Source organism: Pelophylax lessonae (genome assembly GCF_965119305.1).
Source record: "Pelophylax lessonae genome assembly, chromosome: 6".
In the NCBI taxonomy this organism is placed as follows: Eukaryota; Metazoa; Chordata; class Amphibia; order Anura; family Ranidae; genus Pelophylax; species Pelophylax lessonae.
The window spans coordinates 166247447-166268321 of NC_138773.1; the positions used below are offsets into that span (position 1 = coordinate 166247447).

Below are 20875 nucleotides of genomic sequence, written 5' to 3' on the forward strand. Positions count from 1 at the left end.
TTTCCTGCCTAGACTACTCCTGATGGGAGGAGCATAAACCCACTCAGCTCATGGAAATGATTCTGCGTCTGTCGATGGACAGAAGAGAAAAATTTTACGGTAAGATCTTACAAAAATCTTATTTTTACTGCTCTTATATAGGGGAGATTTCATATCCGTTCACAGCTTGTGCATCTCATAGGAGACATGCGCTGTTCCTGCCTTGGGGTGATTGTTTATTTGGCTCACCCCTCAGTAGACGCTGCTTTGGCATGTTCCAGTGGTCAAGCAGCTCATCTGTGCCCTTCAATGAATGCAAGAGAAAACAGGATTTTGATGTGCCTATAATCCTTTTCTCTAAATTCATTGAAAGGCACATCACCCTTCCCTCTGGCTGTTTGTTGTCTGTAACCAGTTGTTCTGTATGTACTGCTTGTGACAAACTTGGCTACCTCTAGCAGAGAGAGTGGTTGGCCCCTCTCAGGAAATACACCTAGGCTGTGATTTACTTCTTTTGCCCAGCATCCTATACCTGAAAGTGGCACTATAACTTAATGGTCCGAGATCAAGATGTCAGCTGTGCCCTTCAAATAACTTGGGGGGAGGATTTTATGGTGAATCCACTATCTTTGTGGCTCAGACAGACGGTTATCCAAGCTCACAGTTTCACTCTTTCCTGTCAAGCCGCACTCTAATAGATTTGTGAGGGCTTGTTGGGCTTTTCAGCATCAATAATCTGTTTCCTAGTTTTTACAAGGCTGCCACCTGGTTTTCGATGCACATATCTTCTAAATTCAAACAGGTGGATGTTTTGGCCTTATCTGATGCCAGCTTCAGCCATAAGGTCCTTCAGATGGCTTAATTTTCTGTTATTTTTTCTGGGGCCTATTAGTGTTTGTTTTCTGTGTTGTCTACCCCTCAGCTGCACTGCTTTTAGATGTCTCTAAAGTTAAAGGCTTCCTGTGTCCCTCAACTAGACTAAAAAGAATCAAAGAATCCCACCGATCTGTGTTTATGATCATTCTTTCGGTACTGCTACTCAATGGATTTTACATTGAGTTCAAATTTCCTTTAACTTCCTGTTATCTCTTGCATGCCAAAAAAAAAAAACATTTTAGGCTGAGAGAGGCAGTGCCAATGTGAACAAATTACTGGCAAAAAACTATACATTTTCACACACTGGAAATTGTGGGTGATGTGCTTAGGCAGACATACAGGAGTATTAGTCCTGTCACAACCCTTTTTAAAACTTTTTTTTTAAGGAAATCTTAAGCTGGAAAAATAACTGGTGTTTTTTTTTTTTTTTTATTGAAGGGGAAGTAAAGAAGTGGTAGATGATGGATCGGTCCCTGGAGATGGATTGGGAGCTGGTGGGCTCGACTCTAGTTTCTATAGCCATTTAAAACGGAACTGGATTTGGATAAGCTACATTGTTAATAACCAAAACAAGGTTGGTGTTTTTGTTTTTAAGGATTGTTATTGTTAAAATTTCTATAATATCATATGAATTTTTGTTAGTGTTATGAATTAAATTAAAAAGCATCTGAAATCATACACAGCGGCAGTTTGATAATATACCACGGGTTAGCTTATGATAATAAATTACCTATTTTTCCAATAAAGATTTTTCAAACTAGCAGGGTTATGCAACTAAGGAGGGGGATAGTTTTAGTTTGTGTGAGCAACATAGATTTAAGAAGCTGTGTTAATTAGGAGTGAAAGATGAATCGAGAAGTGGGTAAAAGATTATAGCAGCAAAGCTAAATAGCAAGAATGAAGAAAGATCTATGAGAAAAAAAAAGATAAGGGAATTTAAAGGGGACCTTTACCCATAACAACTTGATAAGAAATAATGTTATTTAGCAAGGAACATACATTCCACATTAATAATTATGCTACCAAAATTGGCGAGTGCTTTAAATTGCCTCCAGCCTTGCTCTTGTTTCTTCTTGCTGGAGGCTGCAATTTTACTAAAGCCAGAGCCCTTGAGCAGCAGTAAATCTTAAGCTGTCAGCCAATCAGCCTCCACACTATCGGCACATTGCCAAAAAATAGAGAGCAATTGAGCATGTGCAGAGCAGGGTGAGATGGTGATTTTAAACAGTATATCCACTCTTTTGTAAACAATTTACATAGCTATACCTGCAAAAAGGGCCAGCATGAAGTGATTAGGGGAATTACATTTTTATTTAGCTAAAGTTCTACTTTAGTCCAACTGACAGTACAGATAACGATATTCATTCAAATAGACCATGTACTAAAAACCCCCATTTTTATAATGTTATTTCCTGTTATCTGTTACTGCTGCTGGGCAAGTATGACTGTGTAGTTTAGTAGGCACCAGAGTTACACCTAGTGTACTCAATATTCAGCAATCCGTAACAGAACTGGTTTGACATCAACCCATGTATCTTCTTCTGCAGTACAAGTCTGTATTAGGATGCTTGCAATGAGGGGTGCCTCTCCAACCGGTTGTGCGGACACAAAATATTGGAGTGGTGACAAGGAAGCGCTTTTATTTATTTATTTTTTATTATTTTGCATAATACTTAAAATGATACAAAACGGGAAAAAAAAAGGAATAGGCTCCAAAACTGGAGCATAGAACAAAAGTAAAAGGAAAAACTATCTCAGTGGTGGTATAGGACTTACATGAATCGCAATCAGAGAAAGCCTACCCATGCAGGGATCTTTTGTGGAGTCTACTTAATTCTTCAATTTGAAAAAGCAACTCGTTCACCTTTTTCTCCTGGATTTTTTTTTTGTTGAGAAGCCAGCCGCATAATAACCCCCTCGAACCACAACTTTATGGGCCTCCCAAATGATTGGAGGAGATAAAGAGTCATCTTTATTTTCTAGAAAATAGTTTTTCAACGCTTCCTCAATTTTCCCCCCCGTCTCTGGATTTTGCAGGAGTGATTCATTCAAATGCCATGTAGTAGGTCTAGGTGGCATAGAATCCCATCCCATGGAGACATGAGTTGGGGCATGATCTGATATAGAAAAATTGTCGATGCTGGAGGAGAATACCAACGGAAGATCTGACTGAGAGACCAGGATGCGGTCTATTCTAGAGTAGGCTTTGTGGATCGGAGAATAATAGGTATAGTCCCTTACATTCGGGTGCATTAACCGCCAAGGGTCGACAAGATTTAAGATAGAAAGTTCACGCTGCAGACGCCGCAGTCGCGATTATGAAATACAGGAAGATTTCTTTGAGGTATCTATAAGGGGTTCTGGCACAAAATTAAAATTCCCCCCCCCCCCCCCCCAAGACCAAATGACCTTCCCTAAATCCCAAAATGGCCGGTATCAACTGTTGTAGAAAAGCTAGGTGGTCTGAGTTGGGTAGATACACATTCACCAGTGTGAGATCTGTCCGTCCAATACTCCCCTTTACTAACAGATATCTTCCCATGGGGTCTGCTAAACTCTCCTTATATGACCACACTTTCTCTTTGGAAATAAGGATACTGACACCCTTGGACTTAGCAATAGGAGAAGGGGCATGATATACCCAGGGAAAATCTTTATTGTATAATTTGGGTATAGACTCCTTCCTGAAATATGTTTCCTGCAGGAATGCTATTTGTGTATGGCTACGTTTCAAATCCCGCAGTAGGCGTGCACGCTTCTGCGGGGTAGATAGCCCTCTAACATTGAGGGTTGTGACTTTACATCCGATTTCCCCTCGTTTATGGGTATTCGGTGTTGCATGCGGTGTCCTCCCCCCTCCCTCCCCCCCCGCCCGCAACCAAGTATTCAGACATAGGGAAGAAAAAACAACAAAAAAAAAAGGGAGGAAAGAACTCTACCTTCGCGCAACCAGGCGCGTAAGAAATTTACCTTCGCGCAACCGGGCGCGTCCTATAGTGGGGTAAAAAATGTGATAGACAAGATCCGTGAGGTTCCCACAGATCAGATAATAAAAAAATAACAAAAAATTAGAAAAATAATTGCCTAGAGCTCCGAGCGCCGCGGGCCCTCCTCTTATCACCCCCACCCCCCCCCCCCATAAAGGGAAAAACAAATTAGAGAGACCTAGAGGGTTGAGGGCGCACAGGACCGCCAGGGAGGGGGAAGAGACACAGAGACCCAACCCCTCCACCCCCCTCCCGCCCCCCCTCCCCCAGTCCTCCGAACCACCCCCACCCCACACCTGCAGCAAAGAATATTTTAACCCTCCGTCACCCTCCATAAAAGAGGGAGAGGTAGAGATCCTTAATACCGGAATTAACCCTTTATAATACCATTATCATGACAATAGGCCATTAAAGCAAAGACCCATAGCAAAAAATATATATATTAAAAAAAAAAGAGAGAGAGAGAAAGAGAAAAAAAAACGCATGCTCTCATCTTATAATAGAAAAATAGTCAGCTTTTGGAGCAATACAGAGCCATTAGATAAACCTATATATCTTCTTAGACGCATATCTTCACTGATCCAAAGAAAGAAGGAAAAACACTCTCTCCCCTCTTTCCTCCTCAAAACATCATGCGCGAATAGGATCCTCTTCTGTCCCTATTTTCTGAGTGTCTACATATTGTGGCCTGTGTACTAGAGTCAAGCCTGTTCCATGTGAGGGCAAAGAATGTTTTAACCCTCTGTCACCCTCCCTACAGGAGGGAGAGGGAGGGATCCTTAATACCGGAATTAACCCTTTATGGTACCATTATCATGACAGTAGGCCTTTAAGGCAAAGACCCATAGCAAAAAATATATATAAAAAAAGAGAAGAAAAAAAAGAAAATGAGAGACAAAAGGAAAAAAAAAAAAAACGCATGCTATCATCTTATAATAGAAAAATAGTCATCATTTGGAGCAATAAAGAACCCTTAGAAAAACGTATAAATCTTCTCAGACGCATATCTTCACTGATCCAAAGAAAGAAGGAAATACCCTCTCCTCCCTCTTTCCCTTCTCATGACATCGTGCGCTAACAGGATCCTCTTCTGTCCCTATTTTCTGAGTGTCTACGTATTGTAGCCTGTGTGCTAGAGTCAAGCCTGTTCCATGTGAGGGCAAAGAATATTTTAACCCTCCGTCACCCTCCATAAGAGAGGGAGAGATCCTTAATACCGTAATTAACCCTTTATAATACCATTATCATGACAATAGGCCTTTAAGGCAAAGACCCATAGCAAAAAATATATATAAAAAAAAAAAAAAAAAACGCATGCTATCATCTTATAATAGAGAAATATTCATCATTTGGAGCAAAAAATGACCCTTAGAGAAACCTATAAATCTTCTTATACATGTGAGGACACAGAATATTTTAACCCTCTGTCACCCTCCATAAAAGAGGGAGAGGGAGAGATCCTTAATACCGGAATTAACCCTTTATAATATCATTATCATGACAATAGGCCTTTAAGGCAAAGACCCATAGCAAAAAAAAATATATATGAGAAAAAAAGAGAAAAGGAAAAAAAAAAAGGAGAAAAAAAAACGCATGCTATCATCTTATAATAGAAAAATAGTCATCATTTGAAGCAATAAAGAACCCTCAGAAAAACGTATAAATCTTCTTAGACGCATATCTTCACTGATCTAAAGAAAGAAGGAAAAACCCTCTCTCCCCTCTTTTCCTCCTCATAGCATCATGCACTAACAGGATCCTCTTCTGTCCCTATTTTCTGAGTGTCTACGTATTGTGGCCTGTGTGCTAGAGTCAAGCCTGTTCCATGTGAGGGCACCAGGCCCTCCAAACACCCCCAGCCAGTCCAAAATGGGTATAGGGGGGATCCCAAGGAATGTAAACAGTTTTGGGAGCTGATCATGCCACTTAAGAGTAAACGACTTCTTGTCTCTTGTTACCACCAGCTGAAAAGGATGTCCCCAGTGATATGTTGCCTTCATCCTATGAATTTTCTCCAAGAGAGGCTTTAACATGGCTCTCATTCGTAAAGTGTTATAAGAAAGATCAGGTAGCAAGCGTATTTGCAAGCCCTCATAGTCCCATGAACCCTGTTTCCAGGCACACCTCATAATCTCCTCCTTGAAGGCAAAAAAATGTATCCTTATTAACACATCCCGGGGGTTTTCAGAGCCTTTTTTGTATGTGGTTCCAATCCTATGAATCCTATCAATTTCAAAAGGTTCAGTCAGTGAACGCTTCAATAGCCCATTAATGATTTTCATCGCACACTCCCTGATATCAGGGCCCAATACAGACTCAGGTATCCCTTTAAGTCTAACATTGTTCCTGCGATTTCGATTTTCACTATCATCTTGCTTCAGATGCAGTGAAATAATCTGTTTCTGTAATAACAATTGTAATTTTTTTAAGTCATTGATTATAGAGTCTGTTAGGGATTGTACCTCCTCCACCTGGCCAACCCTGGCATCTACCTGATCCACTTTTTGCTTGACTGAGTCTATTTCCCCTTTCAGGTTACTCACAATTGTGGACGCCATGTCTGCAATATCTTGTTTGGTTGGAATGCGGGAGACGAACTCCTTCCATTCTGTGACCGGTAGAAGCTGGTGTACTAATGGAGCCTGTGTAGTCCCATACTCCTCTGTAGCCTGCTCCCAGGTAAGGGAACCCTGCATGGGGGGAGATGATTCTCCCAACCGATCAGAATTTGCCTTAGAGGCTTTTTTCAGCTGCTGCTGTGATGCCATGGTGGCGGAGCTCGTGGCCGAAGAACGCGTCTGCGCCATTTTAGAGGAGGCTGTAGAGCCCTGAGAGGCCGCCGGGCGTCTCAGGAAATATGCGGTGATCTCAGAGCGTTTGGAGCTGTACCATGGCTGTGTAGACGCCTGGGTTACCGGCATGTAGGCTGCAGGTGTGGGGGCTGGGACGCTGGCTGCAGAGGATTAGGCTCCGCTCAGCTCAACAAGCTCCTGCTGTCTGCGGCCTCACGGAATAGTTGCCTAGCCACACCCCCCATTCAGGCTCGGTGATATATCTTAGGATTTAATGTAGGCAAACTGATGTTTACTGGTCGAGAAGGATTCCTTTGCACACCAATAGGCTAATTACTACCACCTATTTGAGATGTCTTGGAGGGAAGAAAAGGAGAGAAAATAAGAAAGGGGAGGGGGGATGAGGTAGAGAGGGATGGGGGGGGACTGAGGGGGCCACACTGACTAGTGGCCCCCCTCTGTCCACAAGATGATCAGCATAGAGAAATGGGAGTCCCTAGTGCATGTTAAACTCGAGATCTTAGGACATCGCTATATTTAGTAGTGCAGGTCAATTGAGACCAGTAAAACCATGTTTCTCTTTCATTGACAGACGCAGCTCCATATCTTCTTAGACCATTGGGTTTTGCTCCTCCCATCAGGAATAGGACACTAGGCAGGAAAAAGCTTTACCATGCCCATTGGGCTGTCCCTGTAGGCATAACCCCACACACTCTGCTACAGCCTTTAGTTTGTTTCTACCTAGTTTAGCAGTAGGACCTAGTTCCCTGCTGGGACTTTTTGTCAAATGTAATTTTTATTTAGTAGCTTAGAGTTCCTGGAAAACTACAAGCAACAGCCGGCTGGGTTTCGGACTGAATAATCCAGATCCTTAAGGTCTCCCAGACTGGCCAGCGAGCGTGAGCAGGTTATTGTCCAGCACTAGGCCTCACCACGACAGAACACCGATGAATGGGGACGAGACTTGCGAGTGGAATGTCTCGCTGGGACGTGACGACCTGGAATGCCCTGAGTCGCAGCGTACCCCCTGGCTGGCAGCACCCCCACCCTGGGTGGGAGGAGGTCTGTTCGGAGTGGCGCCCACCTGGTACCGTGGTATGGTGAGTAATGCTGTTCCCCCAATCCTCTGGTGGTCTCGGGGTGGACATGGATCCCCTCCTGGGAATGGTCGGATCTTCGGGAGATCCCTCCACTTCCCTGGCTTCTCGGACATACCAGCCTCCCCCCGAGTTATTTCCCCCCCTTCCCTGGCTTCTCGGACATACCAGCCTCCCCCCCAGTTATTCCCCCCCCCTTCCCCTAGTAGGTTCCTACCTTGGGCAGCGGTATCATTACGGCCACTGCAGAGTTTTTGCAGGGGGGTGACTGTCCTGGTGAGGTCTTTTGTTAAGGACCTTCTGATGCCACTTGTCTGGGACCCCCCCTCCTGGGGGCCTGGGAGACCTCATGGCACCTAGTTTCCTGCCTAGTGTCCTATTCCTGATGGGAGGAGCATAACCCAAAGGTCTAAGAAGATATGTAGCTGCATCTGTCAAATCCAGTTTTTTCGAAAAGCGTTCCTTTGATTCATCTAGGCCATACATTCCTCCACTAGATGAGTCTTGGTAATCTTCGTGAACCACAGACTTATGGTTGGCACTGTTGTTTGTTTCCAATATGTAGGAATACATGCCTCTATGGCATTGAGCAGATGTGTCAACAACTAACGTTTATAGCATCCCAGTGGTAGGGGAGTTAGGTGAAGGAGAATTGCTGCCACTTGATCAGGCATATGCATTTTGGTGAATTTGAAAATCCAGTGTCGACTTGGGACCAAAAGTTCCAGAGCTTAGAGCATGACCAGAAGATGTGAAGCATGGCTCCCTCCTCTTCCAAGCACCTCCAGCGAAGCAGAGAGCACTGCGGAAATATCTTATGGAGTGTTGTTGGAACCCAATACCATCTAGAAAAGATTTTATATCCCATTTCCTGAACACTGCAAGATATTGATTCCCTGTGGGTCATGTGTATAAGTTGTCTTATTGTTCAGTTAAAGCCGTGCAAAGGTCTGCTTCCCACCATAAAGAAAAAATATCCTTTTCGACTCAGATGGGTGTCTGCCCATCATCGAGGCATAATTTTTCAAAGTCCGTAAGGACTGGTAAACTCGTCACTTTTCCCAAACTATGGTAGATAAAGTGGCACAATTGCATTGCTTTCCAAAGTCCAAGGAGAGGTTCGAACATTGAAAGTATATCCGCCAAGGATTGCCAGTTACACTCCTAAAAGAAGTGCAGAATTCGGAATTGCTGATCTTGAAGAGTGAACTTAAATGTTACTCTTGAGATCCCGGTTCAAAATTGTGTGTGCGATAATCGGAGTCAAGTTGGAAGGGTGTGCATCTGATAGGACTTTGGGTCTGAGTGATTCTGCAACTGCCAAAGTAACTCCGATTGTCGGATGTTTTAGGAGTTGGCAGCGAGGGGAGGCCCCCCAGTCTGCATTCAGAGACTGCTCAAGGTGGACCCATTGTTTAATTGAGTTTGAGATACACCAGCTGAGAATCCATGACATATGGGCCACCTTCTGATATCTAAATGGGTCTGGAAGGCAGTAGTTTAGGCCTAGTTAAAAGTTGCTGTTGAATTCTATGCGTCTTGCATGCTCACTGAAATTTCTTGAATTGGCCACATTTTGTCAGAAGTGACTGGAAATGTGTATCTGGAGTGTTTGGAGCAAGTAAAGAAGATGCAGGAGTGTGGTCATTTTAGGTGCGCTGCATCTCTCAAACCAGGAGTGTAACTTAGTTGCATAGGTCGTCAGGTCCTTCCTTGCCTGGGATTAAAATTGGGGGAAGTCGCCCTGAAATAAACCCCCTATGGTAGGAGTAAGTGTGTTTCTGTGATGCATCAAATGACCCGAGGACCACTTAAATGGAATGTGGCATTGGAGGTTATCTACTATAGGCTGAATGACATTGAGATTCAGTGCCTCCGATTTTTGTAAATTAATCTTAACCACTTTACCACCGGAGGATTTTGCTGTCTTACGTCCAGGCCACTTTTTGCGATTCAGCGCTGTGCGACTTTAACTGACAATTGCGCGGTCGTGCGACGCCGTACCCAAACTAAATTTACGTCCTTTTTTCCCACAAACAGAGCTTTCTTTTAGTGGTATTTGATCACCTGTGCGATTTTTACTTTTTGCGCTATAAACAAAAAAAAAGCGTTTATTTTGAAAAAATAACAATATTTTTAAAAAATTTTTATATGAAATTCCCCCCAAAAAAATGTAAAAATCAAAATTTTTTTACATTTTTGGCCACTTTGTTTTCTGCTACCTATGTTTGGTAAAAAAAATCACAATAAGCGTATTTTGATTGGTTTGCGCAAAAGTTATTGCGTGTACTAACTAAGGGAATGATTTCTGTCATTTTTGGTGTTTTTTTTTTTAACGAGCAATGGCGGCTATTTGCGATTTTTTTTTTTTTTTTGCGGGACTGTGACATTGCAGCGGACAGATCGGACCCTTGACTGCCATTTTGACACTTTTGGGGGTACCAGTGACATTACTGCAGTAATCAGTGCTATATATATGCACTGTTACTGTAAAAATGACACTGGCAGGGAAGGGGTTAATTTTATTGGAGAGGGAGGGGTTAATGTATGCCTGGTGCTTACTAACGTGTGTGGGGGGAGGTGACTGAGTGAGTCAGGGGCAGATCGCATGTTCAGCTATGCTGAACACTGCAATCTGTCACTCCCTGTCACTTAGGAGATCCGCCTGCTCTGTTTACACAGGCGGGCGGATCTCCAAACTAGATTCCCCGACGATCGGGGAAGAGCAGACCAGACCATGCAGATTCCTCATCAATATATTCCCACGTTTAGATTGGTAATGGATGTTAGGAAAATACTCTCTCAGCAGGATAAATGTATAGCCAAACCATACCAATTATATCAGGACCATGACATGAGTAGAGAAAAGAAAGAAGGCTCTCATGGTGCAGTATCTCACAAAAAAATCGTTTAATGAATAAAATTGCACTTACTACATCACAGTAAAAGGAAACCCTGTAATGTAAGGAATCGTGGTATTCAAGGGATGGGAACGCCGCTTCTGTGTTCCATCTGCGTTCCACCTTGACCGGAAGTTCCTGTAGGTTACGATCTCATGTTCCTGATGCGTTTCGTCAGCACGCCGCTGACGTCATCAGGGGTCATGACTATGAAACGGAAAAGAAAAATAAATAAAAAGGGTTCTGTTCCAGTCTGCAACATTACCACAGGCGAAAAAGTATCAGCACATGTAGTAGTCATATCTCTATATATGGCCATATATATATATATATAAAAGCAATAGAGCAGACCATAGTAGTAAGAGAGAGGCTTCAGGTGGTGAAGGTACATCCTAGTATAACAAACATTAAATAACAATGTCTGAAGGAAAATGAAAAATCTGACAGTCAGAGCGCCAGGGGTAAAGAAAAGAAACTTAGAGAGGAATGTGGGATCATTGGGGCTGGATATGAGAACACAAAAAAGTGATTTTGAAAAGGTAAGCGTGGAGGACCCGACATAATGCATTAGGAAGGTCCGACAAAAAGGTAATGCTAGAGGCAAAAGTCGCCAGTTAGGAAGTTGTAGGAGTTAGCACAGGGGTACAGTGAGAAGTTAGCACAAGGGTACAGTGAGAGCCAGTGAGAGTTTTATAGCATGTGGAGTATCGGAAGATATGCCAAGCGGACGAGAATAAATATCTTGGCGGTGTTGTTGCCTAAGAAAGTGCATTATTTGGATAATTTTTAGAGGTTAACTGAACTCCAAGAATTAGGCAAAACGTACCCTTGCAGTACTCCTACCTTCCCCACCCGCTGCAATGGTTAAATGCCTGTTACTTTTAGGGGGACATTTAAAGGCTGTAGTACTAGCCTTACTTCCAACTCCAGCACTCTCCTCCTTACCTTCTGGCACTCTGGACTGTGGGCAGTTCCTCTGCATCATCTCTTACAGTGTAAGGCAATTAACCCTGCCTTGTTTGAGAATAAGGCAGGTCAAAGGGCATTGCCCATTTTCTGGGTCCCCTGGACCTAACCAACAGTAACTAAGCAGTACAGAAGGGCCTGCTGCAAAGGTATATTTGTCTAATACCTGGATTTCAGCTTTAAGGCAACAAGATTTGGATAGCGATTGGATGTGAGGCCCGAGAGAGAGTCCAGGACTATACCTAGCACCCTGGTATGAGGGGATATACTGATAGTTGTGCTATTCATCCTGGAAAAGTTGCAGGCATGTGGTGGAGGAAATATTATAAGCTCAGTTTGGAATATATTGTTTTTAGAGAGTGGTGTAACATTCATAATGATGTCACTTAATAAATTTATAATGCATGAGGAGACTGAAGGGATAGGTTGAGGAGCAGAGAGATATTTGTTTGTTGTCAATATAGAATTCAAAGCCATGGGAAGCAATTAACTGACCAAGGGAGGAGGTGTAGATAAATAATAGGAAAGGGGAAAAAATTTAATAGTGCAGTGCTAAACCATATAGTAAATGTGTGATGAAAAATATTATATTTTAAGAAAATGCAATAACACATTGTTATTTTCTATTATTTTTCATCACGCATTTTACTTTAAACCAGGGGTGTCAAACTCAATCCTCTTGCGGGCCGCATCAGCATTATGGTGGCCCTGAAAGGGCTGGTTGTATTTGTAAGATTAGATGTCCAGTACCCCCCACCCCTGCTTACATCAGATGTCAAGAGACCCCCAGCCTCCCATACATCACAGTGTCCCCCCCCCCCCCCCCCACCTTGTGCTGCTGCAGGGAAGATGCTGGGAACAGAGCCGGGAAGCAGAAAGTGCAAGGTCAGGAGGAAAACCAGTGGCGAGCTGGAGTCAGCTGCCGGAGTCTTCTGAATGCTGAGACCAGGGGATGTGGAGACAAGGGGATGCTGTGGCTTCATGGAGAGGCACAGGATCTGTAGAAGGAGTTGTGTCTTCCTATTTGCTGCCGACTGCTGAGACTGCTTGTTCTTGTGACAAAATTTAGTCTTTGTAACATGCTGGAGAGATATTTTTGTTTGTATAAGATTAATAATTCTTTCTTTTTTTCCAGACTAAATATGCGCAACAAGGCTTTACTCTAAGACTTCAGACCTTTCTAAACAAGCCTATTTTACTGCTGGGCTCAAAGGGTAATAATACATTCTATATTTTTCTTTTCATTATAGTCAGACCTGTTGTAACGCATTGGAAAAAAGCTAGTGTAGTCACAATAAGTCAAAGCTGATGTGCACACTTGTTGGATCATTTAAGGGCTCATACACACTGGTGCTTTTTGGCATACAATGTAAATTGTATGCGTATTTCCACGCCAAGGATACACAGCTGTTACATTTACACTGCTGCTTACCCAAACCCGCATGTGTGTAAAGTCGTACACCCTTGGGCAACGCTCTGCATCCAGGGTTGTTATCTTGTACGCATGCGTGGGTTTACACATGTACAGCCATATACTTGTCAGCCTACGAGGCAGCTTTGTGTCCCAGATGCAGAAATACGCAAGCAATGTATTTTTTACAGGCCTGTGCGCCTGTGTGCATGATGTCTAACTTATAAAGAGTTTTAAATGGGTTGCAAGACAGCTAGCATTTTCAGGGAGTCAAAAATCACATCTTACAGATCTCTCAGAGTACACATTTAATTCAAGACAGTTATTGGAAAATGAACTTTCATTGCTTACTTGGGATTTCTATCCCTTAGTATTTTTTTTGGTTTATTAACTGTACGCAGTCGCCATGCTTTTTTTAAAAATAAATACATATGCCACTTTGCAAAATGTATGACCATTTTCTGAAAGAGCACTTTGAAGGGGGAGTGGCTGACTGCTGGAGAACCAGAACAATGCACTCAGTGTAAGATCAGCAACCTGCTTCTCAAGTGTGCTACTGACACACAGCAGCTTTTACAGTTAGTACACACACAATATAATGTACAGTATACAGTATTTCTTTTTTCTTGTTATGCAGGCTGACTGTATAGTAAGTAAAAAAAGATGAAAAAAAAATACTTTTGTTGGGCTTTCTGAAAATGAAATGCTAGATGTGCAGATATCTTGCCATACTTTTTTCCTTTCTGAAAATTGCTTTGCCCCCACTTGGCTGAATACAGTGTATGTTTGGTGAAATAGAACAAAAATGAAAAAAGGGAAAAGAGGACACCACTACTTAATGGAAAAAAATGAATTGCCTGCTGACTCACCAAAATTACAGGTGGTTTTCCTGGAACCTAAATTCAATATGCAAACTAAACCTTTATAACGCCTAGTGGGAGGCGAAACGCGTTGACGCAATTTCCGGCTACACGCCCTTCGTGACGTCATTTCCAGTAGCGGTGGAACGCACGCCGGAGCCAAGGGAGCCCTGCTGCACACCGTTATCCCAGCGATCTACCGATTCATGACTTACACCTCCTGCATATACTGCATTAAATGTGAGTTTTTCACTTGGAATTCTTAATGAATAATTTGTAGCAATATTACGCTATTGGGATTCCTTTTTCCTTTCCATATGGTCACATCCCGCTGAGAGTCCACAGGAGATCCTGTAGTGGTCACTACCCAAGCCCAAAGAATCACTGCCCGGATTACATGCCGGACTCTGCCTGTGAGACCCTTACACCATAAGGTTTGAGGGTCCACTTTGTCCGGTAAGTGGAATTACCTAGGGGAGAGGATAAAGTCACCATATCACCGCACCATTGCAGCATGTCTCTTCACTTGATTTCCAGCACTTGAGCACTTTTTCGTTTGTTTCATCAAACAATTTTCACTGGCTACTTGCTGAAATATTGCATCAGTTTTTGGGACTGCTATTTTGGACTGTTATTGGAGATTTACGATTATATATTTATTTTTATGAATTTTACCTATTTATTCACTTCACGGGGTGTTGCAATTTTACTATAGAATATTTGTTGTTCATGTAAAATATTTGTTGTTTACATATTTACATTTTACTTATATTTATCGGCACGCTGAGCACTTTCAACGTTCATTACACCAAATCTGCGCTCTCTTTTTCTTGCACTACCATTTACACAAATCCTTTTGATTTTATGCACAGCAGCACTTTTGGAAGCACTTCACTTATCACCATAGCGCAGCATTAACCCCTTGTTTTCACACAAAGTCATTCGGTCTGGCTACAAGATCGAGTTTTGCTCTTGTGCCCTGGGAAGGTTTTTCCTTCCAACCTGCGCTGGTCCCCAGACCGGTTACAGGGTCTGTATTGGGCGGTACAAGACCTGTTCCTTCAAGGGGTGATTTTCCCGGTTCCGACTTTGGAATATTTTCAGGGTTTCTACTCAAACCTGTTCACTGTCCCCAGGAAGGAAGGCAAAGTGCATCCATTCCTGGACCTCAAGGCACTAAACTAAACTGCTTTGTGCGGGTACAGAAGTTCAGAATGGAGTCCATTTGAATGGTGGTGGCATCCCCTGTGTCAGGGGGATTTCCTCGCCTCTATAGATATCAAGGAAGCCTATCTTTACATTCCAATATGTGCCAGTCACCAGCCTTTTTCTTCACTTTACTGTGGGAGAGGAGGAATATCAGTGTGTGGCATTACCCTTTGGTCTCGCCTCCGCTCCTCAGATCTTCAACTGTTGGCTCCGGTGCTAACCTTGCTACGCCAATGAGGGATCGCGGTACTGGGCTACTTGGATGATCTCCTTCTGCGAGCCTAGTCTCCCTCTGCTGTGGTGAGAACCTGGAGATCACAATACGAACTCTGCGGGACTTCGGCTGGATTCAGAATTTTCAGAAGTCTGCCCTGTTTCCGTCCAGGAAGCTGGTCTATTTGGGTCTGACTTTGGACTCAGCTGTAGCCAGAGTGCTCCTTCCTCTGGACAAACTCCATAAAAATTGCAGGCTGCAATTCGTCTCCTGCTGTACAACAAATGGTCATCCCTCCGGGCTTGCATGCAGGTACTGAGCCTGATAGTATCTACCTTGTGAGGCTGTTCTGTTTGCACAGCTCCATACAAGGTCCCTGCAAAGGATTTTTCTGAGTCTGAGATTCCTACATTGTTAAAAGCTAGGAAATCTACCTCTAGGAAGATCTACCATAATACTTGGAAGACGTACATTGCCTGGTGTGAGTCTCTTGGGGTCCATCCTCGCTCCTTCTCGGTGGCTCGTATCTTAACCTTACTTCAATGAAGGGTTGAACAGAATTTGGCCTTGAGTACCATTAAGGGCCAGGTCTCTGCCTTGGCGGTCTTTTTCCAAGACCATTGGCCACACACTCCCTGGTGCGTACCTTTCTTCAGGGTGTCCAACATTTGGTTCCTCCAGCGTGGGCTCCATTGCCCAATTGGGATCTTAATTTGTGCTTTCAGCACCACAGAAGCCTCCCCTTGAAAATATTCGTGAGATTCCCCTGCTTACGATGTCCCAGAAGGTGGCCTTTTTGATGGTTGTCACTTCTGCATGCAGGGTGTCTGAACTGGCGGGGTTATCCTGTCGCTCCTCCTTATTTGGTGATTCACAAGGATAAGGTGGTGCTTCACCCCTGTCCGTCATTCCTTCCTAAGGTGGTCTCTGACTTTCATTTGAATGAAGACATTGTGTTGTCTCCTCTATGTCCTAGGCCTAAACATCCGAAGTAAATTGACTTGCATGCCTTGGATGTGGTTTAGGCAATTCGGTTGTACCTGGCAGCTATAAAGTCTTTCAGGGAGTCAGACTTTTTATTTGTGCTCACGGAGAGACCTTGCAAAGGGTTTTCCTCTTCCTCTGTGACCATTTCCAGATGGATCAGACACGGTGGTTCAGGCCTATTTCTTTAGGGGTCAGGTTCCTCCTTTCCCGGTCAAGGCGCATTCTGCTAGGACGCTTAGTGCCTCTGGGCCTTCCGTCATCAAGCGTCAGTAACACAGGTTTGCAAGGCGGCCACCTGGTCGTTGGTGCACACTTTTACAAAGTTTTATAAAGTGGATGTGTTGGCATCTGCTGATGCTTCCTTTGGCCGCAAAGGTTTTGCAGGCTGCTGTTAAGAGGACCTGATCCTCTTTGATGGTGTATTGTTTTTTTCAGGTGGGCTCCAGTCGTTTGGGTTGAGTCCCTGTCCCCTGGTTGGCTACTGTTTAGCTTTGGGAATGTTTTGCTGTTTCCCACCCCTCATGTTTAACGCTGCTTTGGGACTTTCCAATGGTCAAGAATGACAGGAGCGGTGTCCGTCAATGAATGAAAGAGAAAATTGGATTTTTGACTTACAGTAAAATCCATTTCTCTGATGTTCATTGATGGACACAGCACCTACCCCTCTGTGGAGTTATAATTCTCCTGTCTCTGCTTGTAACAAAAAAGGGAATGACTATAGCAGAGAGAGGGAGTATACCCCCTGAGACTGCCCATGGGTATAGCCAGAATTTTCTTTCTGCCTAGTGCCCTACTCCTGTAGGGGGCAGTATAACCCAATGGTCATGAATGAAAGGAGCTGTGTCCGTCAAAGAACATCAGAGAAATGTCAATTACGGTAAGTCAAAAATCACATTTTTGTTATGCTGCAGTTTGTTCCCATGCGGAGCCTCCCTTTGATGCAGACTCATCTTTAGTTTAAATCACTTTAGTTTGTATGTTTGGTGAAAGCCTTTCCTCCCCTTTTCTTCAAACAAACTACAAAATCTCTGCATAGTTGGGAAGAATTGTAACTGTTGTCTTGGGAAATTGAACATGGTAGAATAGTCACCCTTGGGAGATGGTTACTTGTTTTTGTGTGATGGGTTAGGAGGTAATTTGTGTCAGGATTGTATTTAATGTAGATGTAAGCACTAACTGAATGACCTTTTTCTACAGTTTAGCACTGGGTATCCTAAGCACCCTTGTTTAATTTGGTTACTTAAAATGGCTTACAGCTCTTTAATATTACTTTTAAAATGTATGTAAACCAAACTTTTTTTCTTTTTTCAGCAGGATAGTGTTAAACCCATTTTCAGGTTTTTATTGTGGGCTGTTTCTCTAGTGGGGACATTCATCCTCTACGTATGTTCTGATGACTACTGTCTTTGATACAGACATAGGAAATCCATAATTTTAGTGTTTCTGCAAAATGTGCCAATGTCTATAAAAACAAAAATTATTATTATATAGGATTTATATAACGCTGACCGTTTACGCAGTGCTTTACAACTTGAGGGTAGACAGTACAAATACAATACACTTTAACACAGTAGGAATCAGAGGGCCCTGCTTGTTAGAGCTTTTAATCTAAGAGGGAGTAGGTGTGCTCCAATATTTACATATAAAAAGAGAAGGACAAAAAACAAATGTTAAAAACAGGTCCAAAATTTGAGTCCAAGAAAATCATTTTTTTTTAATCATCCTCCCTACAATACAATAGTTGTGCTCCTTTCCATCCCAGGACAATACAAAAACTGTTTGGGGAAAAAGGGGGCACACATGATGTCACAGTGAGGAAACTCATTGGAAGGAGTTTGTAGTCTTGTAGCAAACAGAATGGTGGACTGGTAGAGAGCACAAGCTGCAAACTTTTGGCAGGGATTGTTGAGCCACGTGGGTACTGGAGCACGGCTCTTTAACGTTGGCACGTGTTCCTATTACCATTGTATGTGTGTGTATGTACAGTGCCTTGCAAAATTAGTCACCCCCTTGGCATTTTTCTTGTTTTGTTACCTCACAACCTGGAATTAACATGGATTGTTTGAGGATTTGCATCATTTAATTTACAGAACATGCCCACAACTTTGAAGATTTTTTTTTTTTTTTTTATTGTGAAGCAAGCAACAAATAGGACAAAATAACAGAAAAAGTCAATGTGCATAACTAGTCACCCCCCCCCCCCCCCTAAAGTCAATACTTTGTAGAGCCACCTTTTGCGGCAATCACAGCTCCAAGTCGCTTTGGATAAGTCTCTATGAGCTTGCCACATCTTACCACTGGGATTTTTGCCCATTCCTCCTTACAAAACTGCTCCAGCTCCTTCAAGTTGGATGGTTTGCGCTTGTGAACAGCAATCTTTAAGTCTGACCACAGATTTTCTAGTTGATTGAGGTCTGGGCTTTGACTAGGCCATTCCAACACATTTACATGTTTCCCCTTAAACCACTCAAGTGTTTCTTTAGCAGTGTGTTTGGGGTCATTGTCCTGCTGGAAGGTGAACCTTCGTCCTACCCTCAAATCACACACAGAGTGGTACAGGTTTTTCTCAAGAATATCCCTGTATTTAGCACCATCCATCTTTCCCTCAACTCTGACCAGTTTCCCAATCCCGGCTGCTGAAAAACATCCCCCCCCCCCCCCCAGCATGATGCTGCTTCCACCATGTTTCATTGTGGGGATGGTGTTCTTTGGGTGATGTGATGTGTTGGGTTTGCAACAGACATAGCGTTTTCTTTGATGGCCGAAAAGTTCAATTTTAGTCTCATCAGACCAGAGTACCTTCCTCCATACATTTTGGGAGTCTCCCACATGCCTTTTTCGCAAACTCAAAACGTGCCATTTTGTTTCTTGCTGAAAGTAATGGCTTTCTTCTGGCCACTCTGCCATAAAGCCCAAATCTATGGAGCGTACAGCTTATTGTCGTCCTATGTACAGATACTCCAGTCTCTGCTGTGGAACTCTGCAGCTCTTCCAGGGTTACCTTAGGTCTCTGTGCTGCCTCTCTGATTAATGCCCTCCTTGCCGTGTCCGTGAGTTTTGGTGGGCGGCCGTTTCTTGGCAGGTTTGCTGTTGTGCCATGTTCTTTCCATTTGGTTATGATATATTTGATGGTGCTCCTGGGGATCATCAAAGATTTGGATATTTTTTTATAACCTAACCCTAACTTCAACATTGTCCCTTACTTGTTTGGAGAGTTCCTTGCTTTTCATGGCAGTGTTCAGTTAGTGGTGCCTCTTGCCTAGGTGTTGCAGCCTCTGGGGCCTTTCAAAAAAGGTGTGTATATGTAATGACCGATCACGTGACACTTAGATTGCACACAGGTGGACATCATTTCACTAATTATGTGACTTCTGAAGGTAATTGGTTGCACCAAAGCTTTTTATGGGCTTCATAACAAAGGGGGTGAATACATATGCACATGCCAATTTTCTGTTTTCTATTTCTAAAAAATAGTTTTATACACACATATATATATATATATATATATATATATTTCACTTCACCAACTTAGACTATTGTGTTCTGATCCATCACATAAAATTCAGATTAACAAAACTTTAAACTTGAGGCTGTAATGTAACAAAATAGGTAAAAAGTCAAGGGGGTGAATACTTTTTCAAGGCACTGTATGTATATGTATGTGTGTGTATGTGTGTGTATATATATATATATGTATATATATATATATATATGTGTGTGTGTGTGTATATATATATATATATATATATATACACACACAGCTGCAAGAAAAAGTATGTGGACCCTTTGGAATGATATGGATTTCTGATCTGATCATCTAAGTCACAACAATAGACAATCACAGTCTGCTTAAACTAATAACATACAAAGAATGAAGTGTTGCCATGATTTTATTGAACACACCATGTAAACATTCACAGTGCAGGTGGAAAAAGTATGTGAACCCCTAGACTAATGGCATCTCCAAGAGCTAATTGGAGTGAGATGTCAGCCAACTGGAGTCCAATCAATGAGATGAGATTGGAGGTGTTGGTTACAGCTGCCCTGCCCTATAAAAAACACACACCAGTTCTGGGTTTGCTTTTCACAAGAAGCATTGCCTCGCACAAAAGAGCTTCCAGAAGACCTACTATTAAGAAGACTTTAAAAATGGAGGGTGCTGCTGATGTACCCTTTTTTTCTGAAAGTAATGGGAAAAACCAAAATTATCCTTTGTGGTCCCCAAACGTTTTCCTGTACGTTACCCTTTTGAGGAGTCACTTTTTAAAAAAGTGGACTAGTTTACCCTCCTGTTTTCAGGTTGAATAAATCAACCATGATCCCAGTAGAGGAATCCCCGTCCTTTAAGGACCCGGCTGACAGGAAAGCGGAGGCTGTGGCATGCAACATGTTTACTATGGCTGGTTCGGCATTGCGGCCAGTGTTTGCCACATCCCTGGTGTCTCAGACCCTAACTGAATGGGCCAAGCTTTTGTGCCAGGGCCTGGGGACTGAGCCGGTTCCTGCTGCTTATGTTGATTTAACAGATCAGTTGGTCCATGGGCTGCAGTTTATTTGTGATGCAGCTTCGGATACAGCTCCTATGCTGTCCAAACTT

General features: G+C 42.9%; 1 protein-coding gene across 1 annotated transcript in view; it reads left to right on the top strand.

The window, feature by feature from the left end:
• GTF3C1 (general transcription factor IIIC subunit 1) overlaps window positions 1-20875 on the top strand; it is a 360695-nt gene that overhangs the window by 205914 nt on the left and 133906 nt on the right. Inside the window, exons 21-22 of the mRNA XM_082260707.1 lie at window positions 1294-1429; window positions 12733-12811. Coding sequence (XP_082116833.1) covers window positions 1294-1429; window positions 12733-12811 — 215 coding nt within the window. The remainder of the gene's footprint in view (window positions 1-1293; window positions 1430-12732; window positions 12812-20875) is intronic.